Source organism: Sinohyriopsis cumingii, chromosome 1 (assembly GCF_028554795.1).
Source record: "Sinohyriopsis cumingii isolate HCF-2022 chromosome 1, ASM2855479v2, whole genome shotgun sequence".
NCBI classification, from domain to species: Eukaryota; Metazoa; Mollusca; class Bivalvia; order Unionida; family Unionidae; genus Sinohyriopsis; species Sinohyriopsis cumingii.
The window spans coordinates 174,829,944-174,856,256 of record NC_142961.1 but is presented as its reverse complement, the minus strand read 5'-3'; the positions used below and the strand labels follow the sequence as shown (position 1 = coordinate 174,856,256).

The following is a 26,313-nucleotide window of genomic DNA, read 5'->3' as shown; positions in this document are numbered from 1 at the left end:
TATAAATAATGTAGCTTGTAAATTGTAGGCTTCAGTCTCAACTCTTCAGTTTTTAGCAGCAAGCACTCTGATGGTATCATAATGTCTTTCACAGGGTGTCATCTCGAGTGGAAGCTTAATCATCCCACTTTACTTTGAGCTTTTGTATTACAACCTATACAACAATTAACATATACATTATAAATTCATATACTCTGAGGTACTGACTATTTAATTGGGGGGGGGGGGTTGAGCTTAGATATTTTGTTTTATCACAAGATAATTTAATTTTTCAAAGAATATAATTGATATAGTACGGTGCTAATTTTCTATAAAACAGAGCAAGATATATTTTTCCCCAGTGATTGACAGGCGAAAATTAAAAAAAGGTGTCAAACCCCGATCCCAGAACATTGAATTCTTGGAGGTTATACCATGGTACGCATCGTTGTATTTTCAGCAATATCGTGGTTAAGCCGATAAATCAGCCCTTCATCCGTGATGATTAACACATATTGGGGGTGGGGGTGATTTATCAGGCTCTATGATTGTGTACAGCGATGCAGAATTTTTCGTCGTAATCAGCTCTAATAATTTGTACTGTTCGAATAATTGTTCTGCCTTTTGAGGCCAAGATAATAGTTATTTTGTATCTTATCATCTTTGTACGGCAGGAAAGCTTGTTTTTAACCCAAAGGACAATTTTTTTAAAAAAACTTTATCAATACTAGAGGTTAACACAATATATTTTATGAGGTTGGTTTTGGAAATCCAGTCTTTTCAGATAGGAAAATGAGAGATATTACCTGCATTGTTTCCGAAAGATATTTTTTTCTTCATATTTCACCCAGTTAGCCAATCTGTTTATTTGTCATGAGCACTATTACTTTAGTCTCCAAATCGTAAATTTGGGAAATGTGAATGCATATAATATACTATTAATTGCGTGATAAAAAGTATTTTATTTTTATTTAAAAAAAAACCCAAATGATTAAAAGAAAAACATTTTCATAACAGATTAAAAGATGATCCGCCCCTCATGACCGCGTTCTAAATTCAGATAAGATTATACATTTAAATGGTCTGTCTCCGATCTGATCGACATTCCGCCTTTGATAAACTTACATGGAAAGAACAAGGTAAAAAGGATTATCTTTGTTTTTTTTATAGCTGTTTTGTTTTGTTTTTACAGGTCTGACATTTTTGAGCTGTTTGACATGGTACTTATTCTGTCCCGAGGGAACGTTGTGTACTTTGGGCAAGCTAAAAACATGGTCTCCTACTTCACGGCTCTAGGTCACCCGTGCCCAGAACTCACAAACCCATGTGACTTCTATGGTAAGATTTTATGCTCTTGATGTGTGCTTTGTTGCTGTTTTGGGGGTTTAACAGCTTCTCAGCGCAAGATAAGCTATATATGACTCTCAGTGTAACAGGTGGAGGAAGAACCCTGAAAACCCCGGTAAGAACTACCGATCCACGGGAAGATACCTGCAGCTTTCCCACATACCCACATTGTCCGAGACAGAGACTCGAATCCAGCGGACGTAGGGTGAAATGGCAGTGGTCGGTAAATGCGAGCGCTTTAAACCACACGGCCACCCGGGGCTCTCTGTGTGTTTTGAACTAGGGCCTTCCGTCATGGCGTATTATCAGGGCCGTAGAGCGATCACGGGCTCGGCGGTAAGAAACACCTGGGCCACTCCTAGTTCTTGTTCAAACAATATTTTTATTTTATAAAATTAAAAAGTGTTGTTCGATCCGGTCCCCCATACGGCACCGGGGATATATCCCCTGTTGCACCCACTTTTGTCGACCCAGCGTATTATGTCACATTAGAAACAAAACTTAAAATCTTTAAGTGATAAGATTCTTTGCTGCTAGTGCTTACTTTGAATTGCAGCCTTGCTTCAGGGTATACGCCGCTGTCGGGCTTTTCTGTGTATGTAAGGTTTCCGTTACCAATATTGGCGCAAAACGCACGGTCTCTCTAAACACCCCAAGACTCTCCATGAATACCCTAGTATTACATATATTCGCACCTGATCAAAAACGTACCAAGAAGCGAGAAAAAAAAAAGCAAACACACATACGGACATTGCTACTATCAATGATTGATAGTATTGGTTGATGGCCCTATTTCTGATAACCTACGGAAACTAACTCTTATGCATCAAATCTCTTTAATTTTATATTTTATTTTACACCATTTCCTCAATAAATGGCAATGCATCATACTTCTCTCATTTATTTTGTTAAAAACTGTTTATATACAAATTTTCATTTCAAATCGTGCATCAAATTTTTGACAGACGTTTAGAATACATGACCAAAGAGAGTTCCAAACTCCACAAGAGTGATTTCCCTTGAAGGAAAATCGCTCTGTAATGTCTTGATTTTACATCAATGTCATGCTTGTTATATCATATGTAATTTATCTAAACTGTCTGAATATATAGGTAATTTTTTAATGATTGGTACAGTCACATAGACAATTAGTTATCAACAGTAACTCACAAACCACCAAGTCATTTAATTCAAATACACTTAAATTATCCCATATGATCCATTGAAAGTTTATCTAATGATGTCGCAACAGTTAAAGACACTAATGTATAATAAGTACATAATACGTGATCTTTCCATTAATCTAGCATTACTATTGGATAAATATTCATTTGTATTATCTAATATTCACATGTTAAAGACAAAAAATGACCAATTTGCTTACACTTTAATTTGTATTATAATTTTATAATAGATTTTATCTTGATGAGAACCCAAAATGGTCTAGAATGGAAAATTCCATTGAGTCGTATTATTTCCAGAAAATGTTAATTGTGACCTAGGTCAATTAGAGGGCTTTATAATCTTGTTTACATGAGAAATTAGTCATTCGTGCTTTAACACTTTAATCGGGTGGATTTGGTGATATGTAACCAGATGACTAATTACCTAACACACACACACACACACACACACACACACAGAGACATATATATATATATATATATATATATATATATATATATATATATATAGAGAGAGAGAGAGAGAGAGAGAGAGAGAGAGAGAGAGAGAGAGAGAGAGATCAACCTCCGCCAAGTTGTTGCTCTTCATATGCTGTATGTTGAAAAATAAAATGTATTCCTTAAACTAAGACGTATTCGCTGAAATATTCACTGAAATAAATTCAGTTAGTGGAGCTCTACATGTTACATTGTTTCTGTCAATGTATGAATTACTCTGTCAATGTATGAATTACTCTGTCTCAATAGCGAATCAAAAGGACATAACACATGTTGAGCAAAGATGATGCCGTTACTGGATTCAAAATCCTTTGAAAAAAGCAGTAATTAAACTGATACCAAATTCGACCGATTCACTAAAATAAAATACTGCAATGCTTACCATTTGAAAAGCGGCAATTGTCCGCAGAACATTGTGTTCAAAATATTACTTATTTTGGACACACAGGATACCACACCTATGATTTCATGACTCGCGATATGTCGGCCTATTCTGTGCATTGCTTTGAAAAACTGTAATGTTTATGCATCAAGCTAGGGAAATGAAATGCATTACTTTGGAATCCTTCTGTCAGCATTTCATCCGAGGAACTAGGTCAGATTTATCGCTGGTTTTACATGATTCAACGTAGCAATGCCTCTAAATGGCAAGAGATATGAGGCAAACTAAACCGAGCTTGTAAAAAATAAAAAAATGTAAATGTTCAAGATTTCATAAAACATAAGCTACTATGTTGAAGAGAAACAAGAATTAATACGATATAATGTGTTTACAGCGTCTCTTTCATGAAAAACAAAATACTAAACAATTTAGAAGGTGTGCAAAATTTTTCTAAGGTAAACATTTCTGTCCTTTTAATAATGTATTTATTTGTATGATTCCAAAAGTTAAATATTAAATAGGTTTTTATGGGTTACAAGTTCAAGACGGTCATGGGGTTGGTCTTCATGTTGACATTTAGAAATCACATTTTTATATGCATTTAGAATAGAAATGTGGGCTGTTTTTGTACGCTTTATGAATATCTATTTCCTTAATTAAAGGACGATTGTTCTTTCTTGAAGCAAATTGGATTTTCGACCAAAAACAACACATGATCCATTGTTTACAGAAATAACAACATATCGTTGCGCAGAATTACATGACGCGCATAATAGGCAGGCACGTTTTGTATTCACTTCGCTAGTCTAGGTTTCAATGTGATAGTCCTATCTGCACCTTGGCGTATCGAACATATTTCTGGGCTTCTGGTCAGAGAATTTCATTAGATGCGGCAGCAAGTGGGCGCATCCAATCAAAATTAAGTTGTTCCAATTTGAACAATGTTCCTACATGATCGAGATAAGCGAGCACACAACTTGAATGGACTGGTTAAATAAGCAATTTTCCACTGCCGGACCATGTTTGCACAAATACATTTCACTCAGATAGACATGTAATAGCTTCCCTCTGGTACCTAGTCATGTTTTTCGAAGTCAAACTTACAAAGTATCCTTTTTAAGTTAGTTGTCTCCACAATTTTCGGGTGATGTACAATGCATCACGCATTGGTAAATTGGCATTACATGCTAAGGGAGACAACAAATGAAATCCAATAGAGGTCACTAGGACAAAGCACCGATATATCTGTTCGATCCGCCAAGGTGTAGATAGGGTCATCATATTGAAACCTTGGCTAGTATTGTATCACATTGACAATGGCGACTGCAATAGCGAAATTCATTGCATTGAGAGAACTGGTATTTTTTGAACAATTAGTATCACATTGACCTCTTAGATTTAACACAGGTAATATTTATTTTTTAAAAAATCGATATTCTTGTAGTGGACCTTGCCACCGTTGACCCAACATCTGAAGCTACAGAACGAGAGAGTTCCACAATAGTTACGGAGCTTACTGCGAAGTACGAAGAACAGGTTCGGAGTAATTCGGTTAGCTCCAGTATCGAAAATGACGAAGCCTCCAAATCTAAAGATCAGTGGCCTGTAATTGCTATGTTCAATAAACTGGAGAATCAACCAGGACATTGGAAACAGTTCACGATCCTGTACAGGTGATTATTCCATACAGCTAGATAAAGATAAAACTATTGAATGATTTTTTCCTTAAATTCTTATGCCGCTTTTGTAAAATTTAAAAATATTTACACCTAATTGAATGATAGTTAATGTAATATACTTACAGAAAGAGAAAGAAGCAAAAGCACTTTTATCAAAGAGATATACAAAATTAAGCTTTTGTTGCTGTTATGGAAAAGTAAATAACAACAACACCCCCCCCCCAAAAAAAAATAATAATAATACTTTCATGTGTTAGGATGCAAATTAGGTTATTATAGTCAGTTTTTAAAAATATCTAATTAGCTTAAATTGTTTTCATCTGTTTCAAATTAGGTTAATCAGTATAATTAGCAATATCATTGGATGATAATAATAATAATAATAATAATAATAATAATAATGAGGACTTTGTATAGCGCTTAATCTTTAGAAGCTCTAAGTGCTTTACAATATTAGACAACACATATAACATAGAATAAACATATATAATGATATGATTACAACACAAAAAAAACACCATGAAATTAGAAAACATGAAAAACATGCTGAAAATATTTAAGGTAGGAAACATTATTAGGTCTTTAAGTTTGTTCCTGCTGTCGAAATAGGTGAGTTTTAAGAGCATTATTGAATGTGATCATTGTGTCTTTGTGTCTAAGTTCAGTGGGCAATTCATTCCATGTTGCTGGTATGCAAAATAACGTTGTCCATATGACTTCGTATTCATAGTGGGAATAATGAGTATACGATTGTCAGAAGAGGAGCGTAAATAACTTTTTGGTGTGTACACATGGGGAGGTCGGATAAGTATGTTGGACTGGAGTCCGTCAGTGAAATGTAGCACATAGAACAAATTTTATGTTTGATTCTGGATCAACTGGATAGCCAGTGTAGGGTACAGAGCAGCGGGAAGGTGTTTTCTGATCGTGGTACTCTAATGATGATCGGACCAGCTGTGTTTTGAACTTTTTTGAAGTTTCTGGAGTAGATATTGAGATAACCAGACATAAATGAGTTACAATAGTCCAGTCTTGAAAGTACTAATGAACACACAAGTGTTTTAGTGGCATCAACTGAAAGATATTTACGAATGGAGCTGATGCGTCTCAGCTCAAGATATGCAACCTTGCATATCTTTATGACATGTTGGTGCATTGTGAGAGTACTGTCCAGAGTAACACCTAGGTTTCATACTGACTGTGTGTATTTAATGTTGGTGTTGCTGATATTTATTGTTTGAAGTAAAGGATTTGAATAAGAAAGTGTGTGTGTTGTGATCAGAATGGCCTCAGTTTTATCATCATTCATCTGCTGCTTGTTACATGTCATCCATGATTTCACATCAGAAATGCACATTTATACACCTTGGATGGTAGCATCAATTTCAACTGGGTGGCTGGATTTGTATATTTGGGTGTCGTCAGCATACAATTGATGAGACACTGGATGATGATTTATGACACTTAAAAGCGGCTGAGTGTATAGAATGAAGAGGTAAAAGCGGCTGAGTGTATAGAATGAAGAGGTCCAAAAACAGACCCCTGTGGAACACCACAACATAGATCAACTGGACTGGAATGTATTCCATTTGCGGACAAAATATTTGTGTCCTGTTAACCAAGTAGAACTTGAACCACAGTAAGGCTGTATCATGAATGCCAAATATATGCTGGAGACAGTGAAGTAATATATCATGGTCTATTGTGTCAAATGCTGCAGACAAATCAAGGAGGGTGAGGACTGTAATCTTTCCGCTATCCAAAGCAGAGAGAAATTAATTAACTACTTTTAGAAGAGTAGTTTCAATGCTGTGGCAAGGGCGATATGCAGATTGTATATTGCTAAAAAGACTAAATTCAGATGAGATACAAGTTGGGATAGAACAACTTTTTCTAAGATTTTTTTTATATGAATTGGAGATTAGAAACTGGGAGGTAGTTCTTTAAATCGTTATGGTGAAAAATGATGGGAATTCCCCAGATGAGAGAGAGGTATTAATAACATCTGTTAGTGAAGGCAATACTGGATCTAAGCACTCTTGCAGCAGTGATGTTGGAATTGGATCAAGTTCACATGACTTTGGTGCACTCTTCATCATGATTGTATGTACTAAATCCATAGAGACAGGTTCAAATGTGTTGTCAGGCTTATCTCTAATGGTTTGTACCTTGTCACATAAGAAATTTGCAAACAGGTCTGGAAGGTCGACTGGAGAGAGGGTAGTTGGAGGGTGGTGTACATTTGTTCCTTGACATTAGCTTGTTAGTAATCTCGAAGATGATCAACACCACATGCTACTAAGAATTCTATTACTGATGAAGGATGTGTACTTTTCAGCAATTCTAAATAAAAAATAGAGTTTATACTCTGACCAGAAATATAAAACTAGATAAAATTATGCTTTACTCTTTGATATGAAAAATAATAATTTAAAGGGCAGTATTTATATTGACAATGCATTTATTTGATTTCTTGCTTGTAACTGTACCTTTTGTTCCAGGCGTTCGACAAGGAACATCGTTGAGGACTATGGTTTTCTCATTACACAACTGATACAAGCCATTGCAATGTCTGTGGTTGTCGGCCTTGTGTATTACAAGCTGGGAATAGACCAGTCTTCTATTCGAGACAGATTCGGATTGTTGTACATTTTAGGGGCTCTCTATCCATATATGATTGTGTTAGATCTCATTGGAACATGTAAGTATTGGAGGTGTAGTTTGAGATTTCTAACAATTATTCAAACCTCATTCAAATATGGTAAGGTATTAGACATGAAAAATTACTCTCTAAAAATGTTTCAGTGAAAAGCATATGTAAAATAAATTCATTGATAAGATAACATTTAGCTAGAATGTGAAGTATTGTATATGTTTGTCTCTATTTTCGTCAGTCTTATTCAGTGTGATTTACATTGTAAGTATTAGAATGTATTGCCTTTTAATCTAAATTGTATATCCCAATCTGCTGTATGTATTACACAATTTTGCCCGGAAGCATTCATTGTAGAGGCTGCTTATTGCCAAGGAACAAGCAGTATCTGCTAAGAAGGAGGGGAGATGGAGCATTCTAATTATAAAATATATTGAACAAAAATTGGACCCCTTACCCAACACCTCTTGACAGAATATAATACCCTATTAAAAGACACATTATAGAACCCTACATATAGTTTTGTACAAAACTGCACCATAGATTTCATTGAAGTTGTAAATAAGCATGCTGCACATAAAATTAAGTATACTGCACCCAAAATATTAAACCCACCAAAACTACACATACATGTTGACTATTCCTGGATGATTGTATGTACCACCATGGTTGGCTAATTCTGCACATCAGGTATTAATTCTGCGCAATGATTCGTCATTTCTGTCAACATTGAATCACATGTTATTTTTGTTCAAAAATCCATTTTGTATCAAGAAAGAACAATTGTACTTTAATTAAGGAAAGTGATATTCAAAAAGTGTACAAAAATATCCCACATTTTGACTCAAAATGCATATGAAAATGTGATTTCTAAATGTCAACATGAAGACCACTCCACGACCTTCTTGAACCGGTAACCCAGAAAATCCAATTTACTATGTATCTTTTAGAATCATACAAATAAATATTTTAAAAAGAGGGAAATGTATACCTTAAAACAATACTGCATTTTAATCAAAGTTTCCAATTTTGCAAGAATTTTGTCTCACACATACATAATTGTCTGCTACCCAACATGTCAACTTGCCACTAGAACATAAATTCTCAAGAAATCCCCTGGCGTATAGTCTGTTTGTAAATCTTTTAGTAATTTTTTCCCAATTAACAAAACATTGTAAACACATTACATCCTATTCATTGTTGTTTCTCTTCCACATAGTAGCTTATTTTTTATGAAACCCTGAACTTTACTAACTTTTTTACAAGATCGGTTTAGTTTGCTTAATATCTCTTGCCATTTATTGTCATTTTTACCTTGAATTTTGTAAAACTAGCTATAAACCTGACCTAATTACTCGACTGAACTGCTGACAGAAATAGTCCAAAGTAATGTATTTCATTTCTATAGCCCGATGGATAAATATTACATCTGTTCAATGCTGTGCGCAGAATAGGTCAACATATCATGAATCAGGAAAACACAGGGGTGGTATTCCCTGTGTCCAAAATTAATACTATTTTGAACAGAATATTCTGGTGACAATTGCCTCTTTTCAAATGGTAAGCATTGCTGTATTTTATTTTTGTCAATCTGTCGATTCGGTATGTATTTTATTTCAATATTTTAGATGAAAACCTTAAGTGCTCAGAAATTCCTGACAGCATTGTACATATACTTAAAATGATTACACCTGGTAAGCAAAATCATAACAAAAAAGATTCCAATAGCATTTAAAATTGAATTATTCTAGTACTATTAATATAAAAACATTAAATGTTTTGAATAAGTCATACTTATCAGTCATTTCAATTAACTCTCAATGCTGTCATTCTCAAACCTTTATCAGGATGTGCATCTTGTAATCATCCAGATGACTCTGACAGATTTCATGTAGTCTCTTTCAACTACCATCCAAATGATTCAGACACTTTTCATGTAGTCTCTTCCAACTACCATCCAGATGACTCAGACAGTTTTCATGTAGTCTCTTCCACCTACCATCCAGATGACTCAAGCAGTTTTCATGTAGTCTCTTTCAACTACCATCCAGATGACTCAGACAGTTTTCTCTTTCAACTGCAAACTATTAATAGATGTGTTAATTTCACTTGTGTTTCAGACCACAAGGAGAGAAACTTCCTTTACTTTGAATTGGAGGATAACCTTTATGGGACTTCACCATATTACTTTGCAAAGGTAAGTACTGGTGCCTTTACAAGGTGTGTAACTCTAGATTATTATGGTTGATCTTAGACATGTACATGCATTGATTCCATGTTGACTGTTAGTTAGTTTTGAACATTTGTGTTGTCAATTATATGTCTAGTCTAGGATGTGATAAAACGTTATCATTTGGTGCCCTGTCTGTCACATGTCTGGATGTGATAAAACATTATCATGCTCAGACAACGAATCAGGTAAGAATGGTTGGTCAGAGAAAAATGAAAACATGAGTTCAGCATCCATCAAGGATTAAAATACAGTAAAAAATGGAGATGGCAGGTTCTTGACTATTTAGTGTGCTACTAGATTGAGGTTTTCTTCAAATTTAAAAATGACTTTAGATACAATAGTTGTAATTTCAGTTTTGCAGGTTGTTGAAACAGCTTTATATACACTCAGTTGCTACACAATCATTAACTGTTGATATACTAAATTTAACTTGTGAATTGAAATGAAAAATCAATACATTAGTGCACAAAATGGCTTAGAATGAGTCATTTCTGTGCTGCTGTGAAAGTAGCCTACAAAGAGTCATTTCCATGCTACTGAGAAAGTGGCCTAGAAAGAGTCATTTCCATGCTACTGAGAAAGTGGCCTAGAAAGAGCTATTTCCATGCTACTGAGAAAGTGGCCTAGAAAGAGCCATTTCCATGCTACTGAGGAGGTGGCCTAGAAAGAGCCATTTCGATACTACAGCAATTGTGTAAGCAGAACTACAATATTATTGCTACATAGAAACTGCAAAAATGTGAAACATTAGGTGGCTTAGAGGTGTTACTGTACATAGACTCTAAAAAATATACAATAGTATTAGATGTTCCTGTACATAGAATTCCAAAAATATATAATAGTAGTAGATGTTCCTGCACATAGAATCCCACAAATATACAATAGTATTAGATGTTCCTGTACATAGAGTCCCAAAAATGTACAATAGTATTAGATGTTCCTGTACATAGAATCCCCAAAATATACAATAGTAGTAGCTGTTCCTGCACATAGAATCCCAAAAATGTACAATAGTAGTAGACGTTCCTGCACATAGAATCCCAAAAATATACAATTGTAGTAGATGTTCCTTACATAGAATCTCAAAAATATACAATAGTAGTAGATGTTCCTTACATAGAATCCCAAAAATATACAATTGTAGAAGATGTTCTTGTACATAGAATCCCAAAAATATACAATAGTAGTAGACGTTCCTTACATAGAATCTCAAAAATATACAATAGTAGCAGATGTTTTTGCATAAGATTCCATTGGTTGAATAGGATGATAAAGCAAAGATAAGAGCGCATTTTGAGGAAATTCAAGATATAAGATTTGCCATGAACTGACATAACGTAATGAATCTGAGAAAACAGAACATGAATGTTTGGGACATGTATGCAAAACATGTTCTGGAGGAAGCAATTATTTTTTAAAATACTTGAGGGAAAAAAGACAGGATAGAGAAGCTTAGGTCTGCAAAGCTGGTTAAAATGGGATAAATGGAACTGTAAAGAAAAATGATTTTTTAATTAAAAAACATTAGACAACAGTTAGTTGCCATAATGCATTATTGTACCTGGTATCAAATATGCACAGATACTTTACAGTGGTGTTTTTTTTATAAGATTGAGAAAAAGCAATTTAAGAACCTTTTGAATAGGCTTTTTTGTCAATGACCCTCTCTTTAAATCAAATAGTTTTTCAAGTAGTATGTACTTACATACTTACTTACAAAGCATGACTGTAAGAATGCATAGTAATTAAGGTTTAAGATTTTATTTTTTGTGTCAGACATATTATTTTACAAAAAAAGCACAATTAACCCCTAGAACACAACTTTGATAATTGACTAGAAGTTCTGATGGTGAACAGTTATTTTGGGTTGGATTAATTTGGGTTTTTTTCTACTGTTTTAGATTCATGTCATTTAGGCTTTGGTACAATAGCTTTAACAACAAGGAAGATTGAAAGAATTAGGTGAAAATACATATACCATAACACACTGATCAAAAAGTTCTCTAAATTTTCATTATTATTTTATTGTTACTAATTACATCATCTTTAAACTCTTCAGTATCCACATCCAACTTTCTGTCACCAGTCTTGCCCTGTATGAGTAAACAATTAAAGCTGGATTCAGTACTGCATTATTTTTGTTATAGTTATCCATCATTCTATCTGTTTGCCAGTTGACTGAACTGTACTTGGGGACAGAATACAGTGTTTTCTATCTTGGGGTCAAAGATGAAGGTTACTTTGATTAAAATATGAAAAATGGTTTAACTTGATTTGTTCAGTATGTAAAGATATCAGACTTTGGGTAAAGAAGAACCCTATCAATTTTGGGTCTAAAGGTCCAAGGTCAAGGTTACTGTGATTGTAAGAAGAGAAATAGTTTCTGCACAATAACCTGAGCTCTCCATCATCAACAGTTGCAAAACTTTGTAGACTGCTTGCTTTTGAGATATGGAGAAACATATAGTTTTCAGGGTCAGAAGATAAAAGATCAAGGTCAGTTTGACTAAAAGTAGTTTCTGTACACTAATATTAGTTGTACATCACATACCTCAATCAAACTTAGTGCATGGCTTGCAATTGGAAGAAGCAGATAAATGTTTTAGTTTAGGGTCAAAATTTCCAAGTTCATGGTTGCTGTGACTTAAACAAACAAAAATGGTATCCCCACAGTGACAGTAGTTCAGCATCACAAACCTGGACCAAACTTTGTGGCTGGCTTGCACCTGGGAAAAAGAAGAATTCACTCAATTTTGTGATCAAAAGATCAAGATTGATGTGATTGAAAAGAGAAAACTTGTTTCTGCACAAATATTTGTTATACACAATGTACCTTCACATCATCAGCTTTGGGATATCATGAACATGGGTAAAAAAAATGAAGCCTGTTAATATGGAGCTCAAAAGGTCAAAGGTTGTGATCACTGTGGCTGAAAGAAGAAAGTGGTCCTTGCATAATAAATTCACCCATCAACAAGATCAGGTCTTGAACTCAAATTCAAGTCAACATCTTGTTTACTTCTTAAAATCATATCCAAAACCAAGTAGGCACAATCCTCAGTTATGACCAAAATCAGGTGTGTTTGTGTAAGTGTGTGATATAGATTTTTAAGGTAGCGTTAAATTTGTTTCGGTCATATTGCTACGATGTCTGCAATGTGGTAGTTTATAGTGATGTCTACCACTGGGGCATCATTCTGCAGACATGTAGCATGATGTCCCACCCAGTCACATTATCCTGACATCAGGCCAACCAGTCCAAACACTAACCTCTTAATGCTGAGCACCAAGGTAGCTGTTAGTACCATTTTGATAAGTCTTTGGTGTGACTTGACCGGGGATCAAACCCAAAACCTCCTGCATCTGAGGCAGATGCTCAAACCACTAGGCTACCAGAGTGGTCACAAAAATCAGGGACACCATATATATATATATATATATATATATATATATATATATATATATATATATATATATATATATATATATATATATATATTCTTTTAATGTTAGTTCCTTACAGTGTTTCATTTACCTGTTGCAGAGACAGGTAGAACTAGTTGCTTGTTGTTGGAGAAATATTTCAAGGAATAATCCAGATGTCTTCAAAGCAGTTCAGATTTGAAGATGAAAATTGCTTCTTTTCTTGCTTGCATAGACAGATAAAGAAACATTCCTGTGGCAGCATCCACTTATGTTAACATTTGATTTTTTTATTGACCAAACTAAACTTTATTTTTCTTGCACAGAGTATGTAAATATAAGAGCAAGATGTAATTTTCATTTATGAAATGAGACTTGTCACATATATGTATAGGAAACCACCCCACAAAAACAATAACAATCAAAACAACAACTGCTACAACAATAAGAACTATTTATACTACTGCTATTCTTACTATTATAACTAATAATTTATTTTAATAGTGCCACAGAAATATTACACGATTTCACCCCCACCTCAGGTGCAAATTAGATCTAAACAAAATGTAGTGAGGTGGAACACTTCTGATTTGATCTATTGATGTCCATTCAAAGGATAGGAAGTCTTCCTTTCTGTTTCCTAACCATTCAGTTTGTTTTATTCCTTTGGATTTTTTTTTCATGGGAGAAATCAAGCTATTTGAGTCTGAATCCACAAACTTTACAGCTTAACTTCCTATCCAGGTCAAAATGATGCTAGCTGTTGGCTGGGAAATTTTCCATAAATTTTTTGACATAATTTAATAAATCATAAATAATTATAATATTTACCTCAGTAAACCTGGCTGACAATGAACCTGTTTGGTCTTAATGTAATACTAATGTATTGACTACCGGTATACATGCTAATACTTTCGTATAAGTCACATTCAAATGAAAAATTAGATACCAGTTTTTGAGAAACTGTTTATCTTACCTCTTTTGTTATGCAGGTAATAATGTCCTTATCCATTCCTGAATCATAGTTAATTGCTCAAACTGAAACTTGGCCTAGATCTTTGTAGAAAACATTTAACTAACACTCAGAAAGAATTTTGTTAGTCTATTTATGGACTTTATCATTTTTCATATTTGTCATTGTTGCCAGAGCTTCTGAATATTTAATGTTTGTGTCCAAGTTTAGTACATTTCTGACACAGAGAGTTTTTAATAGTCATTTTTGATTCCTCAAAAATGCTTTTCTGCTCAGTAAATACTATTCCATCATTGTCAAAAATGCTTTCTTTAGAGTGGTGCATTGAGTGGGCAAGTGTTCTAAAGCGCAAACTATTCCAGATCACTGATATCTCACCTCTGTCTGTGTGGGTTCAAGTCCTGGGCTCAGCTAATGTGGGTACTTGAGAGCTGCTTGCCACTAGCTTTACATGGGTCAATGGTTCTTCACAAAGTTTTCCCAGGTTCTTCCTTTATACTGGTTGCCATGTAAAGCTTATCTTGTTTAGAAAAAAGGTGTTAAACCCAAAACAGCAACTTTCTTTGTAAATTATCCTATGCTTGATGTTTCCCTCCTTTTCCATATTCAGATTTCTCCAAAAATATGTACTAAATTATATTGATTACAGAAATCAATCATATTTCCATAGTCCTGGGGTTATGTATGTAAAAATAGTTCATTGTGTCTATCTCAGATCCATAATAAGTTTAAAATCTCCAGTTAAAATAATGTAATCATTTTGAAATTCTAAAATATCTTGCCTAATTCTGTGATAACATTTCAAGGTCATGTTTGTTTGGACCAAATTTATTTATTAGTGTAATATTTTAATCGGTGTTATTAATGTTACTGACTAAAATATTGGAAGTTAAAGGGTGTTAAAACTAACTTCTAACCAATGTCATTTGTACCTTTCAATCTCCAAAGTCTATCCAAAAATTATGAACCAAGATTATCTTATCTTATTTAAGGGACAAAGTATACACATATATGTATAGGATACAGAAAAACTATTTAATAAATACATGCGCACATGGAAAATTATGAAACATTGTATAATTTACATGTTAGAGTTAGCAAATGGTTGCTGTATAAACTGTAGGACAACAAGTTAAATATATAGAGTACAAGGTTAAAACTTTTGACTGGCTCACTGTTTATCAGTGTTGAAACAGACAATTATGAATACATGAACTAAACCACCCAATACCCCATCAATTAATTTGATACATTAGTAAGTACCATAATGGAGTGTTTGTTATAAGCAAATACCAGACAATATGTTTTTAGGGATTAATCAATCCAGACATGAGAAGAGTAAGACTAACTTGACGTGTTTTATATCCCACAAATGAAAAAGAAAGCAGTTGAAGTTTCCAAAGATGTGAGCTTTCAGGCACTCCAGTTTGATGGCTTGAGGTCCAAATTGTATAGAAAGTTTTGTATGTGTGATCCAAGAAAATGGATGATTTGGGATGCATAAGGAATGGAGTGTTTGTTTATTATGAGCAAATACCAAACAATACATTTTTTGGGATTAATCAATCCAGACATGAGGATAGTAAGACTAAATACACTTGCTTTGCGATGTCTTGAAGATAAAAGATATTTGATTGCCAATGTAAATATTTTACTATTTAACTATTGGAACCAACTGAGTTTGAAAGAATGAAATCTTTCAGAATCAATTATTCAATTAAAAACAGAATGTCACACATGCTAGATTCATCAGTTATGAAACGGATGTTTTGTTGGTATCAGCCAAATAAGAAATATGAATCACATCACCATAAATGTCAACCTGGTGTCAATGGTGTTAAATTTTTTTCAGTTCTTGAAAAGGATAGAAATATATACAGAACTTGAAAAGGATAGAAATATATATAGAACTTGAAAACAATAGAAATATATATAGAACTTGAAAAGAATAGAAATATATATAGAACTTGAAAAGAATAGGAATATATATAGAACTTGAAAAGGATAGAAATATATATAGAACTTGAAAACAATAGAAATATATATAGAACTTGAAAAGAATAGAAATATATACAGAACTTGAAAAGGATAGAAATATATATAGAACTTGAAAAGAATAGAAATATATATAGAACTTGAAAAGAATAGGAATATATATAGAACTTGAAAAGAATAGAAATATATACAGAACGTGAAAAGGATAGAAATATATATAGAACTTGAAAAGAATAGAAATATATATAGAACTTGAAAAGAATAGGAATATATATAGAACTTGAAAAGAAAAGGAATATATATAGAACTTGAAAAGGATAGAAATATATATAGAACTTGAAAAGAATAGGAATATATATATAGAACTTGAAAAGGATAGAAATATATGGAGAGGAAATTATGATGTAACAAGAAACACTTACCTCAAAATCATGCAAAAGTATGGTATACTGTGATATTATTGAATTATGAATTGTTGTCTTTTTATACATGTTCAAGCAGAATTATTTAGTTATATATCCAATTTGCATACCCTAACTTCTCTATTCCTTCATTTTCTCTCACATGGTTTCTTAAAGGATTGTTTCAGTATTTGAACCATTGCAGTTCCCAATTCAGTCAAGATCCAAAGAGAAATAGAATGGTTAAGACCCTTAAAAAGTTGCCACATATTGCTTAGGAAAATGATGGAACATTCATATCTTGTCCACTTTGTATAGCTTTAGAAAGAGAGTGTTACAATATTTAGCTATCACATCTAGATTTGCATCTGTCTTTGAACAGAAGGTAAATGCCTTATTGATATAAGAATGGGAGAAGAAAAATACATGCAGAAGAGAAAAATATTATTTTGTTTTGTTTTTCATGCTATTCTTAGAGGTTATGGTATAAATGAAGCCACTCAATTCACATTTTGTTCATCATTGTCCACGCTTTATTATGTATTGATGTGCACTTTACCTCTTTTCATAGATTTTCAGTGAGTTGCCATTCCACACGTTTTATGTGGTGGTGTACTGTATCCCTGTATACTTCCTGGTGGGCCTGCAGCCAGATGTCTCCATGTTTTTCAAGGTGTATGCCATCTGTTTCCTGTTGGTGTATTGTAGTAGAACCCTGGCCATGTTTGGTGCTGTCATGATGCCAACGTTTCAACTCTCCTGCTTCTTTGCTCAGACTTTCTTCTCCATGTACATAATGTCTGCTGGATTCTTCATCAACCTGGACAATATCTTTTCTGGTTAGTCTGACTCACACATTCTTTCTTATAGAGTCTAAAGCTGTGCCATTTGCTGGCACCTAATTAGAATTGGAAAGCAAATATCATAAACCAGTAAAATATCTTTCTTTCTATTAGTTTTTCTGCAGCAGTGTCATTTATAGAGCAATGCACCATTCCTGTAATGCATGGTTTGGGAAATTGTCCCCTGAATTGCATTAGATCTTTGCTACAAGTGTCATACTTCAAACAGTGTTTGATTCTTAAAGTAAAGAATTTCCCAGGTTTCCCTGTCAGGTTATCCTGATTATTTGAAAAAAGATCTTGTATATATTAGATAATGTTAAAATAGCTTTTAATTCTGGGTGTGGTTGATGGGTGTAATTTAGGTTAGAGAGTATACATCTTGGTCTAACTTTTGATTTGTGTCTCTCAAAAGACCGTTAGTTCTGATTGGTCATTTTCACTTCCTGAACCAATTGTATTGTTCTTGGCCTTTTCCATTGCATGCTGGGGAAAAAAAACTTGGATCTAAATATTGTGAACATGCCCCTCAAGCCCATGATTGTTATTACATCATAATAGCTTTATAATGTCACACTGACTAGATGACATGTCATCACTCACATCAGTGCATACAATAGTGGCAGTCAAATTGATTTTTTGCTTTATGCATCCCAAACTTACAATAAATTGTGAATGTATTTCATTGATTTTTCAAACATCATTCAGTGCTGTTTTCAAGGATTACTAATGTATATCTTAACCAAATTATTTTAGTGTTAATGATTCTGTGTTGTTGATTTTCTTTCCATTTTTACAAAGGTTTTACTATATACCTTTGATATTTTTCTATTAGTTCTCATTTTTTAGTTTATTCTATGACTGTCATTTTCTTTGTTGCCTTTTTGTTTCATTCAATCTTGTGCAGAAGTTTCACATCAGTATCTTATTTTATCTGTCATTCATTCTACCAGCATAGCTACCTATCCATCATTTGATCTGTCAGTATATCTATCTTATTTAATCTATCTTTCTTTCTACCTGCATAGCTACCTATCTATCGTTTGATCTGTCAGTATATCTCTCTGCATTGTTACATATCTTTCAGTCTATTTATATATATATATTTATTTATTTATTCAGGGCTGAAATGGGTGTCCTCAATTTCCTACTTAAAATGGGGATTTCAGGCCCTATGCCAGGTGAACTTTGATCAAATGAAGTTCACATGTGACCCAGGAAGTCATCCTTGTATAAATGATGGCGAGGAGGCTCTGCGTTCGTATTCCCTGAATGGAGATTCAGTAGAGTTAGCATGTGGAATCATGGCTGCTTCCTGTATAGTGTACCTGGTCTTCTTTTTCATTGGACTCAGATTTGTTCCACAAAAGCCACATGAGGCATAGTTTCAGACTGTGTATAAAAAGCCACATGAGGCATAGTTTCAAACTGTGTACAGAAAGCCACATGAGGCATAGTTTCAGACTGTGTATTAATGATTCCAGTGACATGTTTTACATTTTACAGATTTATATTCTATGAATGCAACATAATGACATAATTATAAGTTTGTTTTTAATTACACTACCAAATTTAATTGCACCACCAATTTTTTTATTTCCACATAATTAAAAGGGTAGACATTTGGATTAATTGATGAATAATTAATCAAATGATTGGTTTATGAAGTGATTATAGTTTCACTAAATTAACTGAGACAAATTCTTATTTCTTACAGTATCTAAGAATTCCTCTTTTTGACAACATTACACCTTGCATACAGCATTTTTGTGTGAGCTTTTCTGAGGAAACTTACAATATATAATGCACTGGCAGATCAGGGTCTTGCAGTTTGTTAGGAATAATCAGTAGAATGAACAACACAGACCCTGATCTGCTGATGCATTATGCTATTGCACATCTTGATCTTTTTTGTTTACAGTTTGACTTGACTAAGAATTGAGTATCTGTTCGATGTTATAAAAAGGAGATCTTAATGAGTATAGTCCACTGAAACCCAGTTTATATTTATTATTTCCATACACAATCATCTTTTTACATGGAGAAAGTCACAAATAAATCTCTTTGTTGATAAAACGGTAGCCTCCATTGCTCCATTGGCAGATAAATATGTAGCCTCCACTGACAGATAAAACTGTACCCTCCATTGTTAGATATAACTGTACCCTCCATTGTCAGATATAAATGTACCCTCTATTGTCAGATAAAAATGTACCCTCCATTGTTAGATATAAATGTACCCTCCATTGTTAGATATAACTGTATCCTCCATTTGCAGATATAACTTTACCCTCCATTGTTAGATATAACTGTAGCCTCCATTGCTAGATATAAATGTATCCTCCATTGTCAGATAAAACTGTACCCTCCATTGTCAGATATAAATGTACCCTCCATTGTCAGATAAAACTGTACCCTCCATTGTCAGATATAAATGTACCCTCCATTGTCAGATATAACTTTACCCTCCAATGTCAGATATAAATGTACCCACCATTGTCAGATATAAATGTACCCTCAATTGTCAGATAAAAATGTACCGTCCATTGTCAGATATAAATGTACTCTCCATTATCAGATATAACTTTACCCTCCATTGTTAGATATAACTGTACCCTCCATTGCTAGATATAACTGTATCCTCCATTGTTAGATATAAATGTACCCTCCATTGCTAGATATACCTGTATCCTCCATTGCTAGATATAACTGTACCCTCCATCACTAGATATAACTGTAACCTCCATTGCCAGATATAATTGTACCCTCCATTGCTTGATATATCTGTATCATCCATTGTCAGTGATTGTATCCTCCATTGTTAGATGCAACTGTTCCATCCATTGTTAGAGACGACTGTATCCTACATTGTTAGATACAATTGTACCCTCCATTGTTAGATACAACCACACCCTCCATTGTTAGATAAAAATGTACCTTCCATTGTCAGATACAAGTGTACCAGCCATCCATGAGGCACATATTTTCATTTTTTTTACAGTTCTTTCAATTAAACAATTATATGAATACATGAAAAACCAGATTTATGACTTTCTTTATTATAAATATTTTAATATTTTTTCTCACACATTTGTAACATGAATCATGTAATGTTTGCCTGTATTTTTAATTGTTGTATTAAAATTATTTTTTTTAAAATCCAACTTTACAGAGAACATGATTAATATTGCACAAAATTTAGTTGTAAAAATATTCTGTTTTTGTGGCTGTAAGTTTTCTTTAGCTTGCAATCAAAATATTTGTATAAAACAGTCAATGTTATTTATGAGTCATTTTCTGCGTGATGTATATATATATATATATATATATATATATATATATATATATATATATATATATATATATATGCATAGTGTACATTCCTTTGTACATATATGTGCAGATTGTACATTCTTTTTGTACATGTGCATTGTGTACATTCTTTTGCATAGATATTTTCCTGTGTGTGTTATTTGTTCATGTAAACGTGCAGGTACATTTTGGTCCAAGATAATTTATTTTATTTTTATTTTTGATTTCTGCTTGATTTAAAATATTTTTCTCCATTGAATATTAAAGTACCCAGGCTTATTGATGGAAATATGCCCACTTTTATTATGTGTTTCTTTCTTGTATAATTTTAACCACAAAAACTGTAATTATAAAGAAAGCCATAAAGAAACAAGAATCATTCAAGTAGGCAGTTCTTCCTGAGCCCTATTGCCCACCCTGGAGTCTACCCTGTGCCACCCCAACCAACTCAACCTAGCTCATAGAAATATTCCCTGTATCCAGATTTAAATGTCAGTTCCATTGTATTTCTAAATACAGGTCATTCTGAACAGTTTTTGTTGAAGACGGTGTATGACGTAACATGTATTTGCACGTGTAACCTCAGCTGACACCATTTTTGCCCACATTTGATGGCTTTATAATTCTCTCATATTGCAATAGGTCTTGTAGTTCATAAATAAGGCACATCAATGCAAAATGCATTTTTTTAAAAATGCATTCTAGTGCAATCCAATGCAAATGGAATCTGGTGATTGAAGTGCACCATATAAAAATGCAATTACCATTTAGATTTTGACTGAAAAACCAATAAAATTTGTGAAATACAACCATGTTTGTTGCAGTTTTTCTTTTATTAACATTCCTCCACCATATATATGAGGAAATGTAGTGTTACCAATATCCATCTGTCCCTTCCCGTCTGTCACAAATTTAGTTTCTGCTCAATAACTTTGAAGTACTTATTGGATTCAGCCCATACTGGTATAAGGCTTTATGTTTAAATGCCAAGTACAACTTTGATTTTAAACATTTCAAGCAGCTGATAAAGAAATAATTTATGGCAGTTATCCAATGTAATTTCCAAAACCAAAAGGCTATTATAGGCAATTTAATATCGTGATATCCAACTAGCTGATGCATATGTTGGTGAAGCGTCGAATTTTGAATTACAGAAAATTTTAAAGTTGAATGCATTGAGCAATTAAAGTCTTATTGCATTTAAGCCAGAAAAGTCTTTGTGAAGGGTCACTTCAACCTTTCTTCGTTCATCTCCCCCATGTCAATGTAAACTTCAAAGGAACAGCATTCTGACCCAGTGAAATTGAATGGGGTATCTTAACATGGTCCTTAGAAAGTAAACATTTGAGTTACCAACCCTAACTTCTTGGAAGGTACCTATGTCCACTTATCATATTTTCAAATGGAAATTGTCACGCACTGTCGTACACAGATTCTGAGCTGTCTAAACCTGATGAAAGGAGTCTTTTCATTGGGAAAGATTAGGGACCACCACCTATGATTGGGTAGAATAAATTAGGGCATACACTTTCGAGCAATCTGACTTTAAAGTGACGACCCTAGTCGAAATTCTTTAGTCTGGAAATTTCCTAGAAGAGGAAACTTAGTCTCGACTAAGGCATAAAGAGGTTGGTGCTTTCCTCGTGAAACAAGGAAGGTGCCAGGTGGTCGTCTTGTAAAAAGAAAGGCATGTTTAGTGCTAGGACGCACAAGTCCTGAAAGAAACAGCGACAAGGAACAGCTTTCTGAGAGGAAGACGAGAGTGCAAAGACAGGAGTACGAGGAAAAGAAAGAAAGAAGGATGAGGTCAGAATAAAAGGACCAGGAAGTCCATGAAGGGGCAGAACATAGAGTTTAGGAAGGATGAACTAGGAGACGTTGATATATGATCAAAGTGAATGAAGGTGATGCAATCAATCGTGGACATTGCACTCTTTTCACCTCTCGTTATGATGATGTAATAAATCCAAATTGGACACACCAGTTAAATTCTACTCAGATAATCTAACTGGAATTGAAATTGCCAATATTAATTTTCTGATTAAATGTGTTATTTTCTTGTCAAAGGGGGCTTGTATTGTTTTATTATTTCCCAGTATTCTCACTCAGGTCTCTGTTGAAATTCCATTTTTCTTTCACTCCCACTGGGCTATAATATTGAGGAGGAGGAGCAGCAGAGGGGGCGAATCCGACATTTTGTCCAATCGTTATTTTGCTTAATTATTACTTCTGCACTCAGCGGATCCGGTGTAGTCAGCGCTGGTAAAAAAAAAACGACGACGTCGTTGGGGGATCGTCCAATCGTCATTTGGTTTAATTAACACCTTCTGCGCGTCGATCCCCAGCGTCGTCAGCGTCCGGTAAGCACATCGACGACCGCGTCGATGTCATCGCCCCCTCTGCTGCTATGATCTTACAAACAGAGTGATCACTAACTCCTCCTCTTGTAGGTCAATTAGGTTATTTGACTGATCGGTAACTCTAAAATTAATTCTCGTTAAAAACCGATCATGGCATCGCATATAGACCGGATTAATCGGACTCTCAATGATTAAGTATCCCGGAGGGGCTGTTGGTGAAAATGAATAAAGGATATATCCCTGTTGAGCTTGATTTGATTGCTTGGTATCTACCTGGTAACTTCCTTCGATAACATCGCACACTAGATTGATTGCTATCACCGATGCGATATTTACGTTGTACGGGGCAATATGCCTACCATCATCTCCGTTATCGTGTCTGAGGATATAAGTTGATGGGGGGGCGTCCGCGGGTGGATTCTTAGGCCATCCTAGTATGGTTCTTATTGAACTGTTATAAATATCAACCATATACCCCGGTGTGCTTATTTCAATCGTCGACGATAACGTCGGTTCATGAACCGTAATAGCGATTTTTGATTCTTTTCCTGTGATCGATTTTATCCTGCGTTGAAATTCTTTATTGATTTGCTCTATTTGGTATGACCCAGTTGGTATTGTAACCTCCTCCCAGTTTGGGGTCCCACTGGGTTTATTTGTCCGTGCAAAAACCAGCGAGTTATTAGGTTGTTGTTCGTTAAATGCGTTCGCTCGAATATTAGGCCAACTGTGATATATTCGCAATTTTGCCAGCGCTATTTCCTTCACTGGAACCGGCGACGGGAAGTTCACACTGAATTCGGGTTTCGTTGACGTTATCGATATCATATTTGTTTGTACCGGAGTGGTGTTCTCCGCGATCCGTTGAAGCAACTGAAACCCTTCGGGGTTCAGCGACATTATTATTATTCGTTGTCTTTAGTGTCTAATTTCAGCAACCAGGTGGTTCCGGCTTCCAGTTAAAAATCCTCGATTTTTGACATCGCGGAGCTATACAACTGGACCATCGTGGAGAATTCAACATCGGATACGAACAAATTATCAATCGATAACGAGATCAACCCGGATAATTTCGAGTATGCGTCGGATACTATTTGATGTTTTACTGTATACTCGTTGAGTTTTTTCTGAAAACACGATGATATCTTTCTAGTGATTGCGTTGGCGACTCCAGTAACTGTTGTCATCGCGGAGACAGCGATTGGAACAGCGATCGGGGCTATCGTGGTCACCGTGGATAAAATAACACCGGTGCCAGCTACTATACCCGACACCGAGTACACGACCGCGTCGATGGCGGTTATTTTACGACGGTATTTTTTTATTTTTGCACGGTATTGTTCGGAAAGCGTTTTTAAGTTCGCGGAGAATTCTTTTGCGGTATCGAATCGATATTGATGTGACGTCGGTGATACCTCTGATTCAATTACCTTGGTGGTCATTTTTATTTTAAAAGAGCTAGTGTTTTTAATTACTTAGATCCACTACAAATTCCGCATACCATGTGATGTTTGCCCTAAATAGACTGCTATCAACGGCTTTAATTATAAACCGTTCGATTGTATCCTTGTCGATGATTGTTGATATTGTATTGTTAAACACGGATGAACTCGGCGATGATATACTGAACTGCATCGCCGAAATCAATGTCAATCGATAAATACCCTTAACAATTGCGGTGACATCTATTGCATTACGCGTAGGAGTCCAATCGAATGATCCGTATTGAACCGTGTATACGCCACTGCCGATGATCCCATGAGGTGTTTTCATTTTTTCGAGTTGCTCTGTCATTCTAGGTAGTCTGTCCTTAATCGCTTCAACATCAGTTTTGATTGTTTTTATTTCCCCTCCATACGCGTCTACATTTTTTTTGTTCGCTTCAATATTAGTTTCGAGTTGCTCTGTTATTCTCGGTAGTCCGTCTTTAATCGCTTCAACATCAGTTTTGATTATTTCTATTCTCCGCAAATTCGCGTCTATATTATTCTTGTTCGTTGCAACATTAGTTTTGATTGTTTCTATTTCCCGTGTATTCTCGGTCATACTTTTTTTGTTCGCTGCAACATCAAGTTTGATTGTTCCTATTTCATATGTATGCACGTCTATACCTTTTTTGTTCGCTGCAACATCAGTTTTGATTAATCCTATTCCCCGCCAATACGCGTCTACATTTTTTTTGTTCGCTTCAATATCGGTTTTGATTGTTCCTATTTCCTGTGTATGCGCGTCCACACCCTTTTTGTTCGCTTCAACATCAGTTTTGATTGTTCCTATTTCCTGTGTATGCGCGTCTACACTCTTTTTGTTCGCTTCAATATCAGTTTTGATTATTCCTATTTCTTGTGTATGCGTGTCCATATTATTTATGATCGTTGTAACATCAGTTTTGATTGTTTCTATTTTCCGTCCATGCGAGTCTACATTATTTATGATCGTTGCAACATTAGCGCCAATTATTTCTATTTCCCGTTCATGCACGTCTACACTCCTTTTGTTCGTTGCAACATCAGTTTTGATTGTTTCTATTTCCTGTCCATACGCAGTGATATCATTCATAGTTATTGTGATTTCATCCGGTTTGGTATTTTTTTTACCAAGGAATTTATCAAAGTTGTCATCGATCCTGTTAACATTTTTTCGTAACGAGGTAAATTGGCCCGACAGCGTTGTAAACTCCGAAATAGTATTTTTTATTGTTGCAAGATTTGGTTCGGTTACCGTTGGGTACCCAAAAAAATTATCGATAGTTGTTTTCACATGCACGTTGAGTTCAATCACAAATTCATTCAACCTTATAAGATCGTCTTGGACTAATGTTATCATATCCTCTATCTCCAATATATGTTTACCCGGTCTGAGTCGTCCGTCGCTGGTATATAACGCGATAGTGCCCTCGTTGGCATTACGCTGTCGTATTAAAACGTCATTCAGCGACACATTACCGGATTTCAATTTACCCTGGCGGTCTTGAAATACAACTATTTCGCCCGGGTCAACACTTGTTAGATTCAACATATCAGCGATTTCATCCTCAATTAGTTTTTTTATG

General features: G+C 34.6%; 1 protein-coding gene across 5 annotated transcripts in view; it reads left to right on the top strand.

Annotated features, from left to right (window-relative positions):
* LOC149808415 (ATP-binding cassette sub-family G member 8-like) overlaps positions 1-21,710 on the top strand; it is a 62,407-nt gene extending 40,697 nt beyond the window's left edge. For all 5 annotated transcript variants that reach the window (XM_089976872.1, XM_089976863.1, XM_089976897.1 and 2 more), the window contains exons 6-11: positions 1,172-1,317; positions 4,835-5,063; positions 7,571-7,770; positions 9,843-9,919; positions 17,319-17,586; positions 18,712-21,710. In XM_089976872.1, coding sequence (XP_089832998.1) covers positions 1,172-1,317; positions 4,835-5,063; positions 7,571-7,770; positions 9,843-9,919; positions 17,319-17,586; positions 18,712-18,974 — 1,183 coding nt within the window. In that variant the 3' untranslated portion in view covers positions 18,975-21,710. The remainder of the gene's footprint in view (positions 1-1,171; positions 1,318-4,834; positions 5,064-7,570; positions 7,771-9,842; positions 9,920-17,318; positions 17,587-18,711) is intronic.
* The last annotated feature ends 4,603 nt before the right edge of the window (positions 21,711-26,313 follow it).